Below are 25,158 nucleotides of genomic sequence, written 5' to 3' on the forward strand. Positions count from 1 at the left end.
TATACACAGGCAGTGGGGAGACCAACAGATTGCCAAGTTGCATATGTTATTTACCCGCAGAAAGTGTGTGTACATATACAAAAATGGCAAAAAAAAAATGGTCAGAGGGACTAAAATCGGTGATGCTCCCAGTTTGTGGGGCGCCTGTCTTCCTCTTAGAACACACTGCGGTACGAACACAGCGCTCGACCACGTCTTTCTTTTTTATTGGGGGGGGGGGGGGGGGGGGCTAGCGCGTGTACATAGACAGCGTCGGTATTTGCCACGTAGTAGGAACGGCAAAGGACGCAGTGGCAGTACTGCCAATGACAAAACTAACTTTTATTGGCCAAAACTGTGCCCACAAAAACATCATCATCATCATCATCAGCCTAGTTACGCCCACTGCAGGGCAAAGGCCTCTCCCATACTTCTCCAACTACCCCGGTCATGTACTAATTGTGGCCATGTTGTCTCTGCAAACATCTTAATGTCATCCGCCCACCTAACTTTCTGCCGCCCCCTGCTACGCTTCCTTCCCTTGGAATCCAGTCCGTAACCCTTAATGACCATCGGTTATCTTCCCTCCTCATTACATGTCCGGCCCATGCCCATTTCTTTTTCTTGATTTCAACTAAGATGTCATTTACCCGCGTTTGTCGCTACACTACACTCCTACAGGCTACACTTAAAGCACAACGATAGCGGCGAACACAGTCGGCGATCGTCGAAACCTGATCAGCGGGTCAAGCGCGTCAGCTTTTATACATGAGCGATCGAATGTCCGAGAATAATCGCTGGTGCCCGCGTGTCTTCCAGAAAGTTCTACACCATTCGCGTCGCGCATACATGCAATCAGATTACACAAGGTTCAGCGACGACAGACAGCGGATAAAAGGATCGATAACATTCAAGAAACTTCCGACACATGCGGGCGCGTCCCACGCTGAGCGATAACATTTGTTTGACGGTGAAAAGCGGTCACCCTAAATAGATAAACAAGTACGCGTGTCAGTATGAGCACAAAGTGAACAGTGCATACGTCCTTTGGAATGACGCATAAAACATAGAAAACAGCATTCGTTTCAATAAAAAGTACGAAGGAAGCATACGGACCACATAATTGACGATAAGGCGCTCGTGATAACAACGCGAAAGCGCTCCCTTCATACGTTTCCCGGCAAAGATTGCGCAAGCGGCCGCAGCGACGGATCGCTTTCTGGCGACAGTGTACGAAGCGGACGACACTTCAGACACAATAAGTTTGAGATCACCTCACTTTAGCGCACGAGGATAGGTGGCGAGGCCCGTGCTAGCGAGACGAGTCCGGGGGCTGAAACGTAGCTGCGTTTCTGGCTTGACAGTTTCAAGCAAACGAGTTAGCCAGCACTCCATTCTAGCTACCATTATTTCGCGTGAAAAACAAGTTGTACGCCACGTTTGCCGCGTCACCGGCGGCACGAGGCAGCCGGCTCCGTGCGGAAGGAGGTTCGCGGCAAAAAAGAGCGCCACGAGGCCGCAGCGTTCGATGCAGAATGTGCACGCGCTTCGGGCGGTCTGTGTCGCGCGTGCCTGACGCCAGCTGTGGCCGGCGTCGGGAAAGTTGTGTCGACATTTTCTGGACGTTTCTCGAATAGGCGTTGTGGCTATCAAAAGGTGGACGAGGAAAAAAAACAAAGAGGACGGGTGAAAAATCTGTTGTACGTCTTTTTAACCACAGCAATACATCCGTAGCTCTTAGAGCTGGGTTTAGTTTCTCCTGCACGCCATTGCCGACATGCCGTTTGGTACGTGAGCATATATATATATATATATATATATATATATATATACACACACACACACACATAAACAGTAACGACATTTGCAAAGCGCTGGCCAAATGACGAAAATTCGCAAAGGGGGTCGTCCTAATTAGCCCACTTCCGTTCTTATGCTCGCATAAGAATTGACATTCCTAGTCAAGATAGACGCACTCGCGCACATAGTGAGAGATTCATTTATTGTGCAAGAAAGGCTTGATAGCAATACTTATTGTAAAGACCGTGAAGTGGATGGGCAACAGTGTTGTTCCGTTGTGACGCAATACGCACGGCAATCAGTGCACCGTGCTCTACCGCAGATCATCAGCCTCTCGGGTCTCACGAAGATGATGTGCATCGTGGGCGAGAGCAAGGCCAACGTCCCGAGGTGGCAGTCTGGCTTTTCTGTAAGTACGCGCCAATTTCGAATGCTTGCTGGGCCTGTTTTACTGCGGATGAGCCAGGACTATTTTAGGCGTCGCTGTTAGCGTGCATAAAATGAAAGACGCTCACTGCAGTAGAAATGACGCCCAATAATACCGCCTGATTTGTAATGCAATATGTGAAAAAAGGATCCGCTCAAGCTTCACACAAGCTACTGATCGAGTGGCTACGCAATATCTTTAAAGGGACACTACGTCATAACATTAAGCCCAGCTAGATTGACAGATAAGGCCTGTAATAACGAATTCGTCGTTCGTAGCGAAACCGGAGCAATTGTACGAAAAAAATTACAATGGAAAATCAGAGTGCCGACACCTGTTGTCGACCATTGCACATTTCATGTGACGTCAGCACTGGCTGTTTTAGAAAGTGTGGAATAGAGGGGGTCACGTGCGAATTACGTCAGCTTGTCCGTTTTGACGCGTGCTGATGAAACTCATCAGCAACAGGACCTTCAACAGCATTTTTCTACCCAAGAAATTGATGTATCGGCAAACAGAAGGCGTTGATAACTCCAAGACAGGTAATCTGTCGCTCTAGTTCGACTTACTATTTTTCTTTAATATCCATTTAAGGGCAAGCTTTAAGCAGCAACGAAGGCACGACGGGCTGTGGGCACCTAGTTATAACGAAACGGACGGCATGACGCACGAATCGGAATTCCATTCGAAAGCCCCGCGTAAATGCTTTAGGACTAAATTTGCCTGATCGATAGGGCGAACAATTTTAGCTCAAAGCGTAAGGCGTTACTTCATGTCCACTGCCAAATGCGTACAGCGAAGCGTGTGCGTACACCGGGAAAGCCGCTGTATACCAGCGTGTGTATCGGTGGGTGGGTGGCCGAAGCGGGCCGAGAAAGCCGCGCAGCATCGATTTTTTAGCCCAGTTCGGACACCAAGCTGCCTGGTACCGTCAGGGCACGCGGCCGGCCAGTTTAATCAGTGATGGCGCGAGACCGCTTTCCTTATAGCAAAAAAACAAAAACAAAAACGAGAGCTTCATTGTGTTCACACCAGCCGTGGTTGCTCAGTGGCTATGGTGTTGGGTAACTGAGCACGAGGTCGCGGGATGGAATCCCGGCCACAGGGGCCGCATTTCGATGGGGGCGAAATTCGAAAACACCCGTGTACTTAGATTTACGTTGAGGAACCCCAGGGGGTCGAAATTGAAAGTGTAATCAGAAAGTGTTTTTGGCACGTAAAACCCATATTTTTTTTAAATCGTGTTCACCATGTGTTCCTTTTCTGTGGCGCCGTCACCCAACAAAATGGCCAGACGAAATCGTTGTCCACCGGGAAAGTCGCCGTCTTTGCCTCCGGTTGTGGAAAGTTCACGTTGGCTGAGTTCCCGAAGCCCCCAGTAGCTGGTTGGCTGCCACTGCCATATCTTGCTCAGATGTATCTGCAGTTCATCAATTAGTAAATGCCCCTGTTGGAGTATTACATAAGCGCAGAGCATACATAACACAAAGCCAGAAACATACCAATGTGATGTCAAGTATATAAAAATGTCGCAGTTTCGCCCGAGAGGCGAAGCGTCGATTGCGATAGCAAATTAATAAACAGCTCGATAGTAGTTTTATCGGCTGCATAAACGTGAAAGCATTCGCTTACTAGCTGAGTTAACAAGCACGGTGTCAGCGCCCACAAGCTAACATGAACTCGATGAGCGCGGACACTCGCTGTCAAAGCGCTGGCATAAAAAGGACGCTAGTGTGAACAAGCGCGGCAGCAGCAGCGAGCGAAGTGACCTTCGTACGGTCTGTCGCTTCAACACAGCGCGCACAAAGCCGTCTTCAGACACGGCGCACGCGGCTGCTCAGGGTTAAGCACTTGGCGGATGCTCCCTCTCGCGCTGCCGCGATCGTCTGTTCACCTTGGTCGTGAAATGCGCAGTTGTTGCCGCAGCACGACGACGCCCCCTTCCCTCCCCCCCTCGCCCCCACGGCCGTTCGCGCGCCAGATTGAGCCGCGATCGTCGGCTTCCTCAATCCGCCCTCGTCCGCCCGCGTGCCCAAAAGGTCGATGGTGTCGCAAAATTCGGCGCACGCCCAATCCGCACGAGCGGATCGCTACGCATTCATATTGGGCGACGCGGCCTGTTGACAACTGGCAACCGTTCGGCGGAGCAAAGGTGTTCAAGGTTGGCAACTACCTTTGACAGCAGACATCGCCTCCTTTGCGTAGAGGAGGCTCTGCAGCAGACGACACTGGATCAGGTACATAAACATGCAAGGCGGTAGAAAGAGCGAAGTGGTTAGGAATAGAACAGCAGTTAAAGGACGAAGAAGCAGGTGTATACGTGCTATGCGAAGCACATCTCATGGATCTAGAAGACCCACCGTTGATTGGCGGCTACGTCTGGGAAGGCAGCAACAGAACAACGGAGAGGAAGGGAGGAGGAGTCAATTTCCGGTAAAAAGACGTGGCTAGGAGTAGTTTATTTAGGGACAAGGGACAAATGCAGGCAAGAGAATAAGCATCTAGTGAAGAGTCTCAATAACGATATAAAGCAGTTTGGAGAAGGTGCCGGTATTTGTCTACTGGGTGACATGAATGGCCACGTCGAGGATCTGGATGGATACACAAATTGTAACGGGAAGTCGATGCTAGACTTCTGTGAGCGACACAACCTGGTTATAGTAAATAGAGAAACTAACTGTGGAGGGACAAATCACGTGGGAATCCCGTAACAGACAAACGACCATTGACTACTGCTTAATGTCACAGGGATTGTATAGCAAGCTCGCAATAATGGAAATAGACGAAGAGGGGAAGTACAGCCTCGGAAGTGATCATAAGCGTATTAGTCTACAGTTTGGAACCCTGCTCGAAAGAGAAATGCCGGGAAGCAAAAAAGAGTACGCAAAATTAAAATTACGAACAAATAGCGCAAATAGCGGCCGGCATAGATGAAGCAATATGGAAACATCCCTTCGAAAAGTGGGATTATAATCAGAACTGCTCATTAGTACAAAAATAAAAGAAGTAAAAGGAGTAAACAGCTGAAGAGAAAATAGGAAGCCACGAAGGTGGTGGAATAAGGAAATTAGGGAGGCCATCGAACATCGACGGTTGGCATCACGGGAACACAGAGAAGCAAAGAGGGTGCAGTTATCCGAAGAGGAAATAGGCCAGAAATAGGAATCTTATCGACAAAAGAAACAAGTGCAGATCCTCGTCCAGGCTAAAATAAAGCAGTCCTCTGATCGCTGGCTGGCTGAAGTTCGCGATGCAACTAAAGGGGGGTCAAGAAAATTCTGGAACCTTATAAGCTGGCTGGGTAAAGCGAACCACAGAAAGCAGGAACAGATCCACGATGCCGAAGGAAATTGTTTAGAGGGAGATGACGCTGTGAACTACATTGGTTCAGTTACTGCAGAGTAATTTAGGAAAGACGATAGGGTAATCGCCCCAAATGAGGGAGCAACACAGGATAGCATAATAGAAAACAGCTTAGAGCTGACCAATCTTAACTGGAAAAAGGTGCAAGCAAATGTTCCAAAATGCACGTCCGCGGGGATAGACGAAATTCCAACCAAGTTAATTAATGAACTTGGCCCAAGAAGCAAGGAAACGCTGATAAAAGCATTGGAGGCAGTCATAACAAGTAAGCAATTGCGCACAGCTGGAAACAGAGTAAAATGAATTTGTTTTATAAAGGGAAAGGCGATAAGAAGAACATAAAATCCTTCCGACCAATTTCGATAACATCAGTTATATATAGGCTGAAGATGCAGGCGGTGAAATTAAATATGCAGTCATGAGTAGAAAATACTAGAATACTCGGAGAACTTCAGAACGGGTTCAGAAGAGGTAGGTGCTTAGATGATAGCCTGTTCGTGCTTACCCAGTGCATAGAAATAGCTAAGGCGGAAAATAGACCTCTGTATTTAGCCTTCCTGGACATAAGCGGTACATACGACAACGTGAACAGGGAACTCCTGTGGAACATATTAAAAGATGAAGGTACCGGTCAAAAATTGATTTTCTACAGGAAATATATCAAGAAAATAATGTTGAAATAACATGAGAAGGAATTAAGAGTACGACAGCTGTCGAGGTACAGAAAATATTAAGGCAAGGTTGTCCTCTATCACCGCTGCTGTTCATGCTTTATATGATAATCATGGAAAGAAGGATACAAGGAAGCAATCTAGGGTATAATCTGTCCTACAGATTAGGCGGAAAGGTTGTTGAGCAACGACTACCGGGTTTAATCTATGTGGACGACATTGTACTTTTAGCAGATAGCCAGAAAGATTTGCAAACTCTGTTAATTACTGCGGAGACAAAGGAGACAGTTTTAGGCTCAGTTTTAGTGCAGCTAAGTCCGGTGGGATGTTTTTCAACGATACAACTAATCAGGAGCTTACAATACAAGGCCATCAAATACCCCGAGTGGCCGAATACAAATATATCGGGGTATGGATAAACAAAGGGCAGATGTGCACGGAAAAGCACGAACAATCTCTCATAGCAAAAGGGCGAAGAGATGCCGGGATAATGAAACATAGGGCATTGTGGGGGTGCAACAGGTATGAGGTACTGAGTGGTATTTGGAAGGGAGTAATGGTGCCAGGGCTTACTTTCGGCAGTGCGGTCCTGTGTTTAAGGGCAGAGGTTCAATCGAGACTAGAAGTAAATCGCAGCGCTGTGGGAAGATTAGCACTAGGTACCCACGGGAAAACCACAAACGAAACAGTACAGGGGGATATGGGCTGGGCATCGTTCGAAGCACGGGAAGCTCAGAGTAAAATCCTACACGAAAAACGTCTGAGGAAATTGGACGATAACAGGTGGGCAGCTAAGGTATTTAAATACATATACAGAAAGAGCGTTGATTCACAATGGCTGAAAAGAACTAGGAAGCTACACACGAGGACGGAGAAAGACAGAGCATTATACGAAAGGTTAAAAACACGGAAGGTATAAATGGGATAAATTCAGTGGAAAAGAAGCATAGTTTGTAACTATACCGATACTGGAAACAGCAGATCAGGAAGGAAACGTTTTATGATAACTCAAGAGGCAGTGCCCTACTCTTTGAAGCTAGATCAGGATGTCTTAGAACGCGGAGCTATAAAAAGAAATTTAACGCAGAGGAAGACACATTTACTGTGTGTGGTAAATCTGTAGAAACAAACCACGCTTCCTGAGGCCCTAGGGTTCAGAGATAAAAATAGACGTGTAAATAAGTATGAGGTGGAAATTAGCAAAAAGCGATTGGAGGATTGATGGCTCAAAAGCAGAGGTGACATAAGGTTAAAAGTGTAGGAAGACGTATTTAAATAAAACGGCGAATTTTAATAACTTACAACACAGTTAAACAAATATAAAAAGCTGCGCATGGTGGCAACAGACACCACCCTGTTTCAAAGGGGACGCTCCTACCTTCCATCCATCCATCCATCATGGCATATTTTTGCAGATGTGATTTCAAGTTTCCGCGTCATGGTGAAAATGCGACTCTAGGCTGCCACATTCTGTTCTGCAGCTGCATGTGTTGCATTGGCACCGTCATCCTTCTTCGAAACTCCGCACAGTCATCTTATCTGCGCCACCTTTCAAAGATGGATTGCAATCACATCATGTCGCAACATGCGACGTATTCTTGGATGATTACTTTCAGTGCGCGCTGCCTTGGCTGATTGAGCGAAACCTCTCGAATTATCCAACGTGCTGCGTTCTAGGTCACGCGAAAGTGATAGTGTTGCCGGAAGCGATTCGTCCGAAATCCCCGTGTTCGTTTCGATGGCGCAATTTCTGTAGTGCTAGTGACAGCTTGCAAGAATACGGAACACGCGCACATCTGTCGCAGAATACAGCTGCGTAGGTCGCCAAGACGTACCTTTTTACCACTGAGCACGCGTGTGAGGCTCAGAGTACAGCTTGCTGATACGATTGCTCATGCTTGTTTTTTCACTCTGCCAATTTTAAGAGAGTACTTAAAGCACTTGGATGCATGAAATGTCTTTTCCTTTTTTACATATATAATGCTACCAAAGATTCTTTATTCAGACATATCCCCGCTTAGCTCGAAAGCGTTACAGCGGGGGGGTTACAAACATGAAAAGAATACATCTTGAATCACATTGCACACCTGTCCACATGACAGTCGATTCCACTGAGCGATAGTTCTAACAAAGAAAAAAGAATTTTCACACAGACCCGTCTTAGCCCGGTATTCTCTAATTTTGCACTGGTGGTCAGTGTGTGCTGATATTTAGTTTGGCGGTTTTAAGTACATTTCCCTATCAATTCCAGTTTTGTTGTGATAGATTTCATACAGAAGCTTTAGCCGCAGTTTCTTTTGACGAGACAAGGATTCCCAGTTGAGCTCTTTTTTCGTTGCTCTGCAACTGTACTTCCTCCCGTACCTACCTGAGACGAACCTGGCTGCTCTGTTTTGTATTTTTTCTCGTTTGTTTATAAGACATATCTGTGACGGGTCCCACAGGGTACAAGCATATTCCAAAATAGGTCGTATACAAGTTAGGTACGCCGTGCTTTTAAGGTTAGAATTTGCACATTTTAAATTTCTTTGAATGTAATTCAAAGCAACTGCCGCTTTGCCAACCACATAGTCCACATCTGCCCGCCAAGAGCAGCCTCCCGACAGCTTCAGGCCCCAATATTTAGTCGTGGATTTATTACTTAAAATATTAATCATTAGACAGTAGCTGGCATCAATTACATTTTTCTTCTTAGTAAACCACACATGGAGGCACTTACCCGTATTCAAATTCATTTTCCACTTAGAGCACCATTCGCAAATACGTTCTAGGTCGGCCTGCAGTTTGAGAACATCATGTTCATTATCGATTTTTCTATGCACAATACCATCATCCGCGAAGAGCCGCATGTTAGAGTCAATACCCAAGTTAATGTCATTAATATATATAAGAAAAAGAAGAGGCCCCAGAACAGATCCTTGTGGGACGCCTGATGTGACCTCAAGATAATCTGAATTAGTACCATTAATATGAAGCATCAGACATGCATATTATAAATTTAATAGTTGCTGCTTGCAAACTTTCCAAACAAAATATAACCTTAAATTATATGCTCGGCGATGGATGAAGTTCTCACCGTGTGCAAAAAGGTTGTGCATAAGTGGTTAACTTCATGCAGCAAGGAATTGAATGTTAAGCAGCGAGTGCACAATTCATTATGACTGACATAAAACCAATATGTGCCTACAGCGGTGACCTTATGCAGATATATACTCACGAGATGTTTCCAAGGGGAGTATTTATTTGAAAGGAAATAATTTATATTGATTGTTGTGTTCATATAGGAGGTTGTGGCCAAGTACTGCACCAGGGTGGCCAATCCTGCTCTGGTGAGGGAGTGCGTTATCGGTTCTGGTCACCGGGATCGGGCCACACTCCAGGCCTGTTTATGCAATTTTATCAACACGCGGATTTTTTTTTAATCCGGTGGAAAATTGCGTGGCACCGGCATTCGAACCACGGACCTCTTGCACGCGAGGCGAGTGTTCTACCTCTACGCCACCGCTGCATTTATCATTACTAATATGGATGAGATAGTTCAAGTGGCTGAGGAGTTCTATAGAGATTTATACAGTACCAGTGGCACCCACGACGATGATGGAAGAGAGAATAATCTAGAGGAATTCTAAATCCTACAGGTAACGCCGGAAGAAGTAAAGAAATCTTTGGGAGCTATGCAAAAGGGGAAGGCAGCTGGGGAGGATCAGATAACAGCAGATTTGTTGAAGGATGGTGGGTAGATTGTTCTAGAGAAACTGGCCACCCTGTATACGCAATGCCTCATGACTTCGAGTGTACCGGAATCTTGGAAAAACGCTAACATATTCCTAATCCATAAGAAAGGGGACGCCAAAGACTTAAAAAATTATAGACTGATCAGTTTACTGTCCGTTGCCTACAAAGCATTTACTAAGGTAATTACAAATAGAATTAGGAACACCTTAGACTTCCGTCAACCAAAGGACCAGGCAGGATTGCGTAAAGGCTACTCAACAATAGACCATATTCACACTATCAATCAGGTGATAGAAAAATGTACGGAATATAACCAACCTTTATATATAGCTTTCATTGATTACGAGAAAGCGTTTGATTCAGTCGAAACCTCAGCAGTCATGGAGGCATTACGGAATCAGAGTGTAGACGAGCCGTATGTAAAAATACTGAAAGATATCTATAGCGGCTCCACAGCCACCGTAGTTCTCCATAAAGAAAGCAAGAAAATCCCAATAAAGAAAGGCGTCAGGCAGGGAGATACGATCTCTCCAATGCTATTCACCGCGTGTTTACAGGAGGTATTCAGAGACCTGCATTGGGAAGAATTGGAGATAATAGTTAATGGAGAATACCTTAGTAACTTGCGATTCGCTGATGATATTGCCTTGCTTAGTAACTCAGGGGACCAGCTGCAATGCATGCTCACTGACCTGGAGAGGCAAAGCCGAAGTGTGGGTCTAAAAATTAATCTTCAGAAAACTAAAGTAATGTTTAACAGTCTCGGAAGAGAACAGCAGTTTACAATAGGTAGTGAGGCACTGGAAGGGGTAAGGGAATACATCTACTTAGGACAGGTAGTGACTGCGGATCCGGATCATGAGACTGAAATAATCAGAAGAATAAGAATGGGCTTTGTGCGTTTGGAAGGCATTCTCAGATCGTTAACAGCAGGTTGCCATTATCTCTCAAGAGAAAAGTGTATAACAGATGTGTCTTACCAGTACTAACGTACGGGGCAGAAACCTGGAGGCTTACGAAAAGATTGAGGACGACGCAACGAGCTATGGAAAGAAGAATGATAGGTGTAACGTTAAGGGATAAGAAAAGAGCAGATTGGGTGAGGGAACAAACGCGAGTTAATATCTTAGTTGAAATCAAGAAAAAGAAATGGGCATGGGCAGGACACGTAATGAGGAGAGAAGATAACCGATGGTCATTAACAGTCACGGAATGGATTCCAAGGTAAGGGAAGCGTAGCAGAGGGCGGCAGAAAGTTAGGTGGGCGGATGAGATTAAGAAGTTTGCAGGGACAACATGGCCACAATTAGTACATGACCGAGGTAGTTGAAGTATGGGAGAGGCCTTTGCCCTGCAGTGGGCATAACCAGGCTGATGATGATGATGATGATGAATTTATATTGATGATAAGAGAACTTATTTTGAGTGAAATAAAACAATCGCATTCTTTCTTGCCAGCCTTGGTGGCCAATCTGTTGCCACTTTACTATTTAAATGCCTAATTTAAGATATCAACTATGTTCAAAACATTATCAAAGTGCACCAAGTTAAGCAGTACCACGACGGGCATGCTCCCTCTCTCACCCATGGTAGCAAACAAGGATGATCGACTTGAGACTATTTAATATTGTCAGCATCATACATGCATGTTCTATTTTGATTGCTTCACATATAGAAAGTAAGCTCACACAGTATGCACATGATACGTGAACTATTGTGAGCTCTACTCAGGTTATTCGAGTTAGTTGGGCATGGGCTGCATGTTTGTGCATTTATGCAGTAACAACCTAGCTAGCTGATGCACAGCCATATTTTTGAAAAATGAAAAATGCATAGCATAACATAAACAGCTGGCCAGTACCTGTATTTTATTTGAAAGCAAACCGAGATTACCATGTGACTTAGCAGTGAGTTCAGTGACTTCTCGTGGTGTGAAAAGCTTGATGTAGTTAGTGATTTTGTTTGTATTTCGTAATTAGTAGCTGCTTTAACATGCACGTACATGACAATGTAATGAAGGCTCATATGGCAGTAGACAGGGCCACACAGAAAGTGAGGAAACATTCATTGTAATGTTTTTTATTTGCATAGCAAACCAGCAAATAGGTCTTTAGGTTCAGTTTCATGGATAATGTACAAGATGTTCTGCTTAAAACTGAAAGATTGTTGTGCTGAATTATCTATTCACTATTCGGGAAGCCAAATTAGTGATACCCTCATTAGCACTGTGACAGCACAGAAATTTGCTGTCAAGAGGCGGCAGTGGCTCAGCCTCTGTGTCAAATGTAAAATTGTTCCAGAAGAAAACATGCGTACTGGTGAATTGGGTGTGAATTTACATCTACTATTAAAATCCGCATATCACAAGTAATCTTTCATTCCTTGGCGCATTGCTTACCATTGTACAGACTGTTTCAGCTCTGTGTGTGTACAGTAATATAACTTGGCAAATCAGAGCTGTGGGTATTCAGTACACTGAAAGCAAGTTTGCATGCGAGTTAGATAATGTAAAGCTCCTACATATGGGTCAGCTTAATTTTATCAGCCACTTTGTTTACTAGTCGTTCACTGTTACGCCTGGACTATACAGTGCCACTGGACAATGCTGTATTCCTGCAGGCACGCTAGAACAGCTTGGCTATGCACAAACATCCCTGACATAGGGCTAAAATTAAGGTGGTGCAGATTTGCTGTCAGAATGTGCTTATAAGCATAACTGCCAAGCATTCAGAGAAGCGTTTGAAATGCAAGAGTGGATGCTCAGCTTTGCAGGTGTGACATACTACATTTATAGTGCAAGGCCACGTCGATGGGTAGGAAGGATACCACACAATTGCTCGTGTTGTGGCCTTGCAGTCACAATGCAAGTAGTGTTATGTGGTTTTTAGCTGTAAACATGTGAAGCAATCTGTAAATTCAAAACTGTATTAAGTAATGCGAGACACCATGAAAAGCAACGTAACACTCAGGTGTACAACTTTTTTTTCTCACATCAGCCCTTTGTCATCACCATCATCATCAGCCTAGTTACGCCCACTGCAGGGCAAAGGCCTCTCCCATACTTCTCCAACTACCCCGGTCATGTACTAATTGTGGCCATGTTGTCCCTGCAAACGTCTTAATGTCATCCGCCCACCTAACTTTCTGCCGCCCCCAGCTACGCATCCCTTCCCTTGGAATCCAGTCCGTAACCCTTAGTGACCATCGGTTATCTTCCCTCCTCATTACATGTCCGGCCCATGCCCATTTCTTTTTCTTGATTTCAACTAAGATGTCGTTTACCCGCGTTTGTTGCCTCACCCAATCTGCTCTTTTCTTATCCCTTAACGTTACACCCATCATTCTTCTTTCCATAGCTCGTTGCGTCGTCCTCAATTTCAGCAGAACCCTTTTCGTAAGCCTCCAGGTTTCTGCCCCATATGTGAGTACTGGTAACACACAGCTGTTAGACACTTTCCTTTTGAGGGATAGTGGCAACCTGCTGTTCATGATTTGGGAATGTCTGCCAAACGCACCCCAGCCCATTGTTATTCTTCTGGTTATTTCAGTCTCATGATCCGGATCCGTGGTCACTACCGGCCCTAAGTAGATGTATTCCCTTACCACTTCCAGTGCTTCGCTACCTATCGTAAACTGCTGTTCTCTTCCGAGACTGTTAAACAATACTTTAGTTTTCTGCAGATTAATTTTAAGACCCACCTTTCTGCTTTGCCTCTCCAGGTCAGTGAGCATGCATTGCAATTGGTCTCCTGAGTTACTAAGCAAGGCAATATCATCAGCGAATCGCAAGTTGCTAAGGTATCCTCCATCAACCTTTATCCCCAATTCTTCCCACTCCAGGCCTCTGAATACCTCCTGTAAACATGCTGTGAATAGCATTGGAGATATCGTATCTCCCTGTCTGACGCCTTTCTTTATAGGAATTTTGTTGCTTTCTTTGTGGAGGACTACGGTGGCTGTGGAGCCGCTATAGATATCTTCCAGTATCTTTACATATGGCTCATCTACACCCTGATTCCGTAATGCCTCCATGACTGCTGAGGTTTCGACTGAATCAAACGCTTTCTCGTAATCAATGAAAGCTATATATAAGGGTTGGTTATATTCTGCACATTTCTCTATCACTTGATTGATAGTGTGAATATGGTCTATTGTTGAGTAGCCTTTACGGAATCCTGCCTGGTCCTTTGGTTGACAAAAGTCTAAGGTGTTCCTGATTCTATTTGCAATTACCTTGGTAAATACTTTGTAGGCAACGGACAGTAAGCTGATCGGTCTACAATTTTTCAAGTCTTTGGCGTCCCCTTTCTTATAGATTAGGATTATGTTAGCGTTCTTCCAAGATTCCGGTACGCTCGAGGTTATGAGGCATTGCGTATACAGTGTGGCCAGTTTCTCTAGAACAATCTGACCACCATCCTTCAACAAATCTGCTGTTACCTGATCCTCCCCAGCTGCCTTCCCCCTTTGCATAGCTCCTAAGGCTTTCTTTACTTCTTCTGGCGTTACCTGTGGGATTTCGAATACCTCGAGGCTATTCTCTCTTCCACTATCGTCGTGGGTGCCAATGGTACTGTATAAATCTCTATAGAACTCCTCCGCCACTTGAACTATCTCATCCATATTAGTAACGATATTGCCGGCTTTGTCTCTTAACGCACACATCTGATTCTTGACTATTCCTAGTTTCTTCTTCACTGTTTTTAGGCTTCTTCCGTTCCTGAGAGCCTGTTCAATTCTATCCATATTATAGTTCCTGACGTCCGCTGTCTTACGCTTGTTGATTAACTTAGAAAGTTCTGCCAGTTCTATTCTAGCTGTAGGGTTAGAGGCTTTCATACATTGGCGTTTCTTGATCAGATCTTTCGTCTCCTGCGATAGCTTACTGGTTTCCTGTCTAACGGCGTTACCACCGACTTCTATTGCGCACTCCTTAATGATGCCCATGAGATAGTCGTTCATTGCTTCAACACTAAGGTCCTCTTCCTGAGTTAAAGCCGAATACCTGTTCTGTAGCTTGATCCGGAATTCCTCTAGTTTCCCTCTTACCGCTAACTCATTGATTGGCTTCTTGTGTACCAGTTCCGTTCCCTCCTCAAGTCTAGGCTAATTCGAGTTCTTACCATCCTATGGTCACTGCAGCGTACCTTGCTGCAGGTGAAATATACATATGCGCTATTTGTAGCTGAAAAGAGCATGCATTTCATATTTAGAGCTCAAAATGTTCTATGGAAAACATTTTTAATGGGTCAAACATGCATATGGTACCTTGTCTAATGTTTTGCACACAGATAGTTATGTTTGGCACAACTTCAGTAGCACATTCATAATGCACTGCATACAAAATCCGTTTTGCACCTCTCCTTTGATATTCTAACCTCTAACACAGAAGTATAGACTAGAATTTTCTTTATGTAAATATTCAAAAGGCAAACAGGTTTTGGCATCACGCGTCTCAATATTCTACACATGGCACTTATTGCATGTTCTGAATGTGCATTCATTGCCGGTGGTATATCTTCTAAAGTAAAAATAGTTTGTTCAACGTAGGTTTACCTGTATATTTTTTAACTTACCCATAAGTTCTTTGCTCTACTTGTATATACCTCCTTAAGTACTGGTATGTTGCGGTGCCTCCATTAGCACAGTAAATGTTGTGAAAGCTGTTAATTAATAAAATGGAAAGCCTATATCTAATATGAACAAGAAACTTGCAGGCAAGGTAATAATTACAAACCAGCTGAGATGGTGGCACTATTCTACTTGTTTTCACTTGTGATAGCACAAGTGTTCCCACTTGTTTTGCCGGTTGGTTGTGACCGATACGCTCACGAAGGTTTGGGTCATTCACATTTCAAGGGATGAGTAACGGTTGAATACGTGCAACATCTTCTGCCTATATCAATGGCTTCACTACATGTAGCAGGTTAAGCTGTGTGATTATTGGTGTAGCTGAAGTGAAGTATCACACATAGTCTCCGCGCACTATCTGACTGGCGGAAAGCATGCAGGAATTGGTTTTCGAGCTATTGGTTCAGTGCTGGCTTTCCAATAAACTGACTGTTGGAGAGGCAGATTTCACTACATCGAAAGGCCCAAGTAAAGATGAACCTAGAACTCATGACGCCAAATACAGACACCATGTGTGACTGAGGAACACGTGACAGAACGATGAGCAGTGAAATTCACTTCACCAATACACAAAAAAGTGCAGCTGCATTCAGTATTTCACTTCTGGTATAGTAAACACAAGCCCTTATATGAGTTGTCTGGATAGCATAATCAACAAGATCCCTCTAATAAGCAATGGCAAAAGCTGAATAAAAAGCTGTTGCCTCAGGTACTGTCATTGGTCTAAAATATGCATTCTGACATGCAGCGAATACAGTCCATAAATTGGTTTACATACAGGTATGAAACGTAATAACTGCACCATGTGATAAAATTTTAATCAGATCAACTGAATACCATATAGAACATCTTTGATGAGGTATAGTTGGTGCAACATGCCTTGATATTAGAAGTATAGACTATAAACGTAAAGTTGTGCTCTTTTATTCACACACATATGCACGTAAATTCAAGGCACACATACAATTGTGTTTACGTGTTACTGTGCGTATCATATGAACAGCACAACTTATACAACAAGACATAAATACAAATAATTTCTTTTCGTACCAGTCTAATTCCTATTAGTCATGCAATGATTTTTTCTCACATGCAGCAACTCACCTCCGTGCATAAGTTAAGCTGATGTTGCTAATCTTAGCTAGACATGGGTGTCATTTCCAGAATATGATAATATAAAGAAGTTACCATGTGTATGGGCCTAAAATTGATGGCTTGACAATATCTTATCTGGCTGGGTAGTAAACTTGTGTCAAAAAAGAAAAATGCAGCACACTGACCAAAACAGTGTGGCTAACATAATATAGGGAGCAGACACTCTGCCGGCAGAGTCACTTGAAAATTTTGCCAGCAGTTCGTCCTCATTGGCTAGCTTCGATCACATAACTAATGCTGACATAATTGTGATAATTTATGTTCCGGATATACTCATGACCGCCAATAGGCACGTTTCTTATTGTGATAGCAGCTGACTTCTCAGGGACAATGCACTGAGGTGATGAACATGCTAAAGAATGACAAGAGGCGAGCGACCTCTTTCCATAGTCTGGCAGCACAGCTGAAAACGGTTCAGTTAATGAGTAGCACCGTGGCCTGTGCAAAATAAATATCAGTGAGATAGCCACTTATAGTGTCCAACATCCTACACCCCCGAATGATCGGCAGCAGTAAGCATACAGATAGATGAAAGTACACTGGAAAAACATTCAATGGACATACTTTGCAGGTCCAAGTCAGTTTAATGCACATTATTTGCTAATGACTGTTGCCAGAATGAACACAAGGATAGAAAATAAAGCAATTATCAGGCACATAATGCTGGCACTTGTGCTACTGTTCGCTTTAAACTGAAGGATCATGCCAAAACAGGCGACACGAACCAGATAATCAAATAGGCTGCATATACAAAGTAACAACACACTTTCGCTTGCCCAATTCTACCTGCATTAGTCATCCGACCATAGCTAGCCAGTGAGGAAGAACTCTAGGCAACATTTTGTTCACGCAGTTCTGCTAGCAGAATATCATATATTACCATACCTGTGACACTTACTTGTTATTACTTGTCTTACGTGTTCATTTTTACATTCATATTGCTTTTTGTCAGCTAATGTAAAATTTGTACTTAATAAAAAGGAATTATCCAGTTCTTGGTCATAACATATTCATCTACCATGCCACAGGTGTCTTCACAGACTCTGCTTAGTCACCAGCCAAAAACAAGCAGTCAGGATTTTTGGGTATGTAAGCCGCTTGCATCGCAAAATATAAAGTAATTTACTTCGTGAAATCTATAAATCTTGCTATTCACACCAATGTCCACATGATAAAAAGCAAGGCTACCCAAAATTGTCATTCACGACATTCACGACGGTGTGATGGGGCTTATCTATAAGGGTAGTACATATGAAAACGCGATCGGCAACACTTCTGCGCATTTCACTTCTGAGCACACGCACATCGCGTAGAACGAGCACTTCTACACCCAGCAACGCTGCGACACATCGCACATATTATGTTGCTGCGTGGGTCATAGCGCGAGGCACCATCGCGACAAAGCGTATCGGCAACAACCTTTTATTGCCGTCACGAAACACACAGAACGGCCTAGTCAGGTGACCACGTGTGTCACCTTTAGCCCCCTTCACCCGGAACTCTGTATATTGTCTAAATTTCAATGAAGTTAAATCAGGCGTGTCTACGTTTCAGGACAGCGCTGTATATCTTGACGCACGTAACTATTATGATGTTCTCTAAGCTCCACCACAATAGAACCACCTTCAAAAGTGCGTTAACAAATTCTGAAACAAACGATACATGTGTCATAATATATGGTACGCGGGAGTGCGAAGCCGAAACATATGAAGACAGCGCGCCGTGCGGTGGCGAAGAGGATGATCATCATCATCGACACCAATTTGGAAGCGCCGGCAGTGGCGCCTCAAAAAGCGTGGCGCGAGAGTGTGGCCCGTGGTGTGAGAGTGCGCGAGGTTCGGCGGTCGACGGAAAACAGCTTCCTCGCTGGGCGTCTGGCCCAGAGGAGCTATCGCCGCCCGCGCCAATACGCCACACCCGAAGCAACACTGTCGCCTTCTGGGAGGTTACCTCGCCCCGCTCTTCCGCTGGGCACTGGTCCAGGAGGCTGGCGGTCCTGAACCGGGGCGGTCGAGCGTTCGGGTGAGCGGCCACAGGGCTACCCCGCCAGCTGCGGACGCGACCCGGTGACTGCGGCCGGCTACCTGAGCCCCGCGACGCGGTCCGACCCGGCCGTCCAACCCGGCTGTCCGACCCAGCCGTCCGTCCCGGCCGTCCGACCCAGCTGTCCGACCCGGACGTCCTACACGGCTGTCCGACCCGCCGGCCGACACTGCTGTCCGACCCCGCTGGCCAGCATCAGTTCCGCGAGGTCTCAGACAAGGCGACACACGCTTCCGCCGGAACTGTAGGCCAATCATAATCCACCGATCCATAGAGATAGTGCATGTCGCCTATGAGGCATTGTCACGTGTGTGCCGTTATCTGTGTCGTGTACGTCAATACAAGTCCGATGTGTGTTTGTGCTTTCGCGTGCTACTTCTCCCTTTTTCTGGAGTGATCCGGCCCCAATAACATCACAAACTGGCGAGCCTGCCAGGATTCACTCGTAAATACAGTGAAAGGGGCAGTTTCGCTTGAGCGCAGACACACATTAGTAGACGGCACCATGGATTTAGAGAAAATCACAGCTATAGGACTCCAAAGAGGATTGTCAGGCGCAGAACTTCGCAGATGGATTGAGGCCGAACAGGCAAAACAAAGGGACGAGAGAGCTGCGGAGCGAGAGGCAACCAAGGAAGCTGCTGAATTAGCGCGCTTAGCTGACGAGAGGCAGCGTGAGATCCTCCAGCTAAAGCTGCAGCTTCCGGAAGGAGCTCGGAATGTGCCGGCAGCGGCTTCTGAAATTTTGGCTGCGCCCAGCACCTCCTCGTCATCCCTCAATCCACAGAAGTTACTTCCTTTGTTCGACGAGAAACGCGATGACTTACACGCGTATTTACAGCGATTTGAGCGCGTAGCAACAGGGCAGGACTGGCCACAAGAAAAATGGGCTCTTGCTGTGAGCATGTGTCTAACTGGTGAAGCATTAACTGTGATCGGTCGGATGACTGCCGTCGATTCATTAGATTACCCGAAGGTAAAGAAAGCTTTGCTGCAGAGGTTTCAATTCACGGCTCAAGGCTACCAAGAGAAGTTTCGGAAGGCACGAGCAGTAGAGGGCGAAACTGGAAGACATTAGCAGCAAGAATTTCAGCCTATTTTGACCATTGGATTGAGATGGCTAATGTGCCTAAAGCATATGAAGGTCTACGAGATCACATGATCTCTGAACAGTTTCTGCGTTGTTGTGAGCCAAAGCTAGTCATTTTCTTGAAGGAGCGAGAGTGCAAATCCCTTGACGAACTTGCTAGCTTGACGGATCGCTTTCTTGACGCGCAGAACTGGACAAACTTAGGAAAAGGTACCGACAACACAAAGGATTTTGGTGGGAAAAACATTGAAGCTCCCAGGAAGCCGCAACTTATGTGCACCCTCTGTCACCGGTTTGGACATTTGGCTCCTGACTGCCGTGCCCCGCCTAAGCGTATGCTGAAGTGTGCGTTGTGCGACAGAACGGGACATACAGCTGAAAATTGCCGAACTCGGTACGGGGACAACAAACCAAGTTCTGCGTGTGCATTCACCGAATATCGACCAGTCCGGACTCGTCCAGTGAAAGAATCAAAGCGTCCAGGAAAGAAGACTCGCCGATCAAGTGACAGCGAGGACAAAAACCCTTGGACTGCTGTAACTTTCCTCATCGACGGGATGCCAGTAGTTGAAGGCCGGCTGCTGGGAAAAAGTGTACGTGTACTACGAGACACCGGTTGTAATACCGCAATTGTCAAACGAGAACTCGTTCCCGAGATGTATATGACGGGAAGAACGAACAACGTTGTTCTTCTGGACGGCTCAACAAGTTACCTGCCTGAAGCTGTCGTACATGTGAACACGCCGTATTTTACAGGCAAGTTAGCAGTGGCATGTATGGACGAGCCCCTCTACGACCTTGTTCTGGGAAATCTTCCAGGCGTCAGAGGGCCATACGATCCGGATTCTGACTGGAAGCGCCCCGCTGCTCCCAACGCTGAGTCGTCGCCGATAGAAATGAAGCTGAATAAGGCGCCTAGGAAGCCTCATCATGTATCGAGCGTGGCTGAAGCCAGAACTGAAGAACAAGGCAAGATTCGTCCCTTGTGCGTTCCGACAAACGTCCTACGTGACGTGACAAAAGGACAACTCATTAAGGAACAGCGGAAAGACTCCACGCTGAAACATAGTTTTGCCAAAGTGAGCAAGTCGTTTAACTCGGGAAAGGGTCACAGTTACGAATGCGTTCAAGAAAAAGGATTGTTGTATCGCCTTTACCACCAGGCCACTGGCAGAACCTTTAAGCAGGTGGTCATACCAAAAGCATTTAGACATGGCGTATTAGAAGTGGCTCATGAAAACATCATGGCAGGACATAAAGGTATCAGGAGAACAACCGATCGTGTCCTACAAGAATTTTATTGGCCAGATGTGCACAGAGACGTAAAACGCTTCGTGAAGTCGGGCGACAAGTGCCAAAAGACAACCGCTAAAGGGAAAGTACAGGCCGCTCCACTTCCTCGTGAGTGTGTGCTTGTGTGTGCGTGCAAGACTACAAGTTCGTTCGGTCCTGAAGTCTTAGAAGCGCCGACACAAGACCCTCCGAAGTCGAGAAAGCGCCGGGGACCATGCCAGCGGAAACAAGCCCACAGAGGAGCGCGCCAGGCACGTCAACAGAGTGTTGCGTTGGAGTCTCCTTTTGCAGGAGTATTCTTTTACTATTAACTATATAAAAGATTGTGACAATGTCGGAGCTGACAACTTGAGTCGCGCGTAATCACATGCTCATTTAGCAAAATGCGATTGGACGATGCGACCACTCAAGTATTTAATCCTTATTTGAAAGCGAATAGACTTGTGCATTAGTACTTTAACTGGGCGCAACGCCCTGTGAACAATGTGTGTCGTGTGCGTACATGAACAAGTGGACAAACGTACAAGACAATCTTCCTTTTTCTCTTTTTTTTCCATCCCGCGTCCTTGTCTTAGAATAGTTGTGAACAACTTTCTCGAAAAGGGGGGTATTGTCATAATATATGGTACGCGGGAGTGCGAAGCCGAAACATATGAAGACAGCGCGCCGTGCGGTGGCGAAGAGGATGATCATCATCGACACCAATTTGGAAGCGCCGGCAGTGGCGCCTCAAAAAGCGTGGCGCGAGTGTGTGGCCCGTGGCGTGAGAGTGCGCGAGGTTCGGCGGTCGACGGAAAACAGCTTCCTCGCTGGGCGTCTGGCCCAGAGGAGCTATCGCCGCCCGCGCCAATACGCCACACCCGAAGCAACACTGTCGCCTGCTGGGAGGTTACCTCGCCCCGCTCTTCCGCTGGGCACTGGTCCAGGAGGCTGGCGGTCCTGAACCGGGGCGGTCGAGCGTTCGGGTGAGCGGCCACAGGGCTACCCCGCCAGCTGCGGACGCGACCCGGTGACTGCGGCCGGCTACCTGAGCCCCGCGACGCGGTCCGTCCCGGCCGTCCAACCCGGCTGTCCGACCCAGCCGTCCGTCCCGGCCGTCCGACCCAGCTGTCCGACCCGGACGTCCTACACGGCTGTCCGACCCGCCGGCCGACACTGCTGTCCGACCCCGCTGGCCAGCATCAGTTCCGCGAGGTCTCAGACAAGGCGACACACGCTTCCGCCGGAACTGTAGGCCAATCATAATCCACCGATCCATAGAGATAGTGCATGTCGCCTATGAGGCATTGTCACGTGTGTGCCGTTATCTGTGTCGTGTACGTCAATACAAGTCCGATGTGTGTTTGTGCTTTCGCGTGCTACTTGTCCCTTTTTCTGGAGTGATCCGGCCCCAATAACATCACAACATGCACGAAGCAGAAAAGGACGGTGTGATAGCTAGGGCTTATCTATAAGGGTAGTACATATGACAACGCGATCGGCAACACTTCTGCGCAGTTCACTTCTGAGCACACGTACATCGCGTAGAACGAGCACTTCTACACCCAGCAACGCTGCGACACATCGCACATATTGTTATGTTGCTGCGTGGGTCATATCGCGAGGCACCATCGCGACAAGGCGTATCGGCAACAACCTTTTATTGCCGTCACGAAACAAACACAGAACAGAGGAACTTGATAACCACTGGAATACATATACATTCTTGGGGCCAGAAGATGGCGCTCAGTAACACCAGGGTTGAGTGACGAAGATACGTCATCCGCTGAACTCAGCGGCCAGAATTAGTACACAACACTCCTTCCCCCTTAGTTCGGACTCAGCAGTCAGCCAATTCCAGCACAAAGTCCCGAAGATGTTGGGGTGTCTTCCGAGAACGCTGCGAACGGCGTGGGCCTGGCAATTCTGCGTTTTGCTCTGTTGGTGCTGGCTGAGGTGCTGCTATGTCGTCCGAAGGGAGCATGACTGTTGGTTGTTCCTCGGGTTCACTGAGATCTGGTGTGTTGCTGCTGCTCACTCCGCCAGGTGAAGGGCTTGATGCAGGCTGGACCTCAGCTTGTTCTCCTTCAGGTACGGTTTCGGCTAACCTCATGGGAATACTGCTCCGCCGACGAAGCTGGTCCACGTGTCGGCGACACACACGGCCATCCGGAAGAGCAACCTCATAAGAGATCGGGCCAGTTGCTCTGAAAATCACAGCAGATACCCATGGGGGGCCCTGGCTGTAGTTACGTGCAAATACAGGGTCATCGGGCTGGAATGTGCGTGGTGTAGGCAGAACTTCTGCCAACCGGGAGAACTTGTCAGGGGCCCGGTCTGGGTGGAGCCGATCCAGCATGGTAGGCAATCGGCGGCCCATCAACAACTCGCACGGGGAGCGTCCCGTGACAGTGTGCGGAGTTACATGCTGCTGCAGAGTGAAGTCTGCCATGCGCTGTGCCCAGCTTCCTCGGATTATCCGAGATAATGCCTCTTTGGTGGTCCGTACCATCCTTTCGGCCTGCCCGTTCGTGGATAGATGGAACGGTGAAGATGTCACTTGGCGGATGAGGTTCGCATCCAGGAACCCTCGAAATTCTGTGGATGTGAATTGCGCGCCATTGTCTGAGACAAAGGTATCTGGCAGGCCATGAGTTGCGAACAATCTTCGTAAGGTAGTGATTACAGCACTCGATGTCATTGACGACATTGGTATGACCTCCAGCCATTTGGAATAAGAATCCACCACAATCAAGAAGGTCTGTCCTTGGAATGGACCAGCGAAATCAATATGCAGGCGTGACCATGGAGTCCGGGTCGTCTCCCATGGGTGCACAGGTGCCCGAGTCATCTCGTGCCGTGTTTCCTGGCAAGAAAAGCATCGCCGGACCCATTCCTCAATGGCCGCATCCATGCCGGGCCACCGTACATAACTGCGGGCAAGCGCTTTCATTCTGACGATGCCGGGGTGTCTGACATGCAGAGCTTCGAGGACTCGGACACAAATTCTGTGGAATCACCACACGGTCACCCCACAGTAAGCATCCCTTGTGGGCGGACAGCTCATGTTGCCTGGACACGAATGGTGTGAACTCGGAACTCAGAGCGCACCTTGGCCACCCCTTCCACATCCAGTTGAGGACACGGGAGAGAATAGAATCCTTGGCGGAGTACTTAGCCACATCGTCTGCATGGACTGGAGATTCTGGAAGTGCTTCCAGAAGCATGACGCCCTCTGCTGGTGAAGGGTCATCCTGGCACTGGTCCGCTTGAGGCAGTCTGCTGAGACCGTCTGCATGGCCTGTTTTCCTGGTCGGTGGTGGAGAGTATGCTGGTATCCATTCAGAAAAATGGACCAACGCAACATTCACGGTGAAAGCATTTGTGGCGTTTGCCGGTCTGATGTTAAGAGCCCTAGGAGCGGCTTGTGGTCTGTATGGATCTGAAATGGGCGGCCGAATACGTAGTCATGGAACTTCTTTACTCCGGCAACCACAGCGAGCGCCTCCTTATCAATCTGGGCGTAATTACGCTCCGTAGAGGACAAGGTCCTTGAATAAAAAGCGATTGGTGCTTCCGTGTCATCTGGCATTCTGTGACTCAACACTGCTCCTATTCCGTACGGGGACGCATCGCAGGCAAGGATTACCGGCTTCTTCTCGTCGAAGTGTGTCAGCACTTGGTTGGATGCCAGTGGCTTCTTCACATTGTCGAACGCAGTTTGTTGTAGGTTTCCCCACAGCCAGGGGGCCTTCTTGTCCAACGAACGGTGCAGGGGTTCAGCGACAGTGGCCTTGTGGGGAAGGAATGCATGATAGAAATTGAGAAGACCCAGGAAGGCCTGCAGCTCGGCTCTGTTTAACGGCCGCGGTGCATTAAGGATGGCTTGCGCCTTGGCCAGTGTGGAGTGGATTCCCTCAGCATCGACTCGGAAAACCAAAAATTCCACTTGAGTCACTCCTACCCGGCATTTTTCCTTCTTGACCTTAAGC

The 25,158-nt window shown here is 46.9% G+C and overlaps 1 protein-coding gene across 2 annotated transcripts in view; it reads left to right on the forward strand.

Moving 5' to 3' along the window:
• The window catches only part of LOC142584650 (uncharacterized), a 138,472-nt gene that overhangs the window by 67,600 nt on the left and 45,714 nt on the right, over positions 1-25,158 (forward strand). Inside the window, exon 3 of one of the 2 annotated variants that reach the window (XM_075694796.1) lies at positions 2,102-2,188. The exons of the other annotated variant lie outside the window; for it this stretch is intronic. Coding sequence (XP_075550911.1) covers positions 2,102-2,188 — 87 coding nt within the window. The remainder of the gene's footprint in view (positions 1-2,101; positions 2,189-25,158) is intronic. 2 annotated transcript variants of the gene reach the window in all.

The sequence above is a fragment of the Dermacentor variabilis genome, chromosome 6, assembly GCF_050947875.1.
Source record: "Dermacentor variabilis isolate Ectoservices chromosome 6, ASM5094787v1, whole genome shotgun sequence".
Taxonomy (NCBI): domain Eukaryota; kingdom Metazoa; phylum Arthropoda; class Arachnida; order Ixodida; family Ixodidae; genus Dermacentor; species Dermacentor variabilis.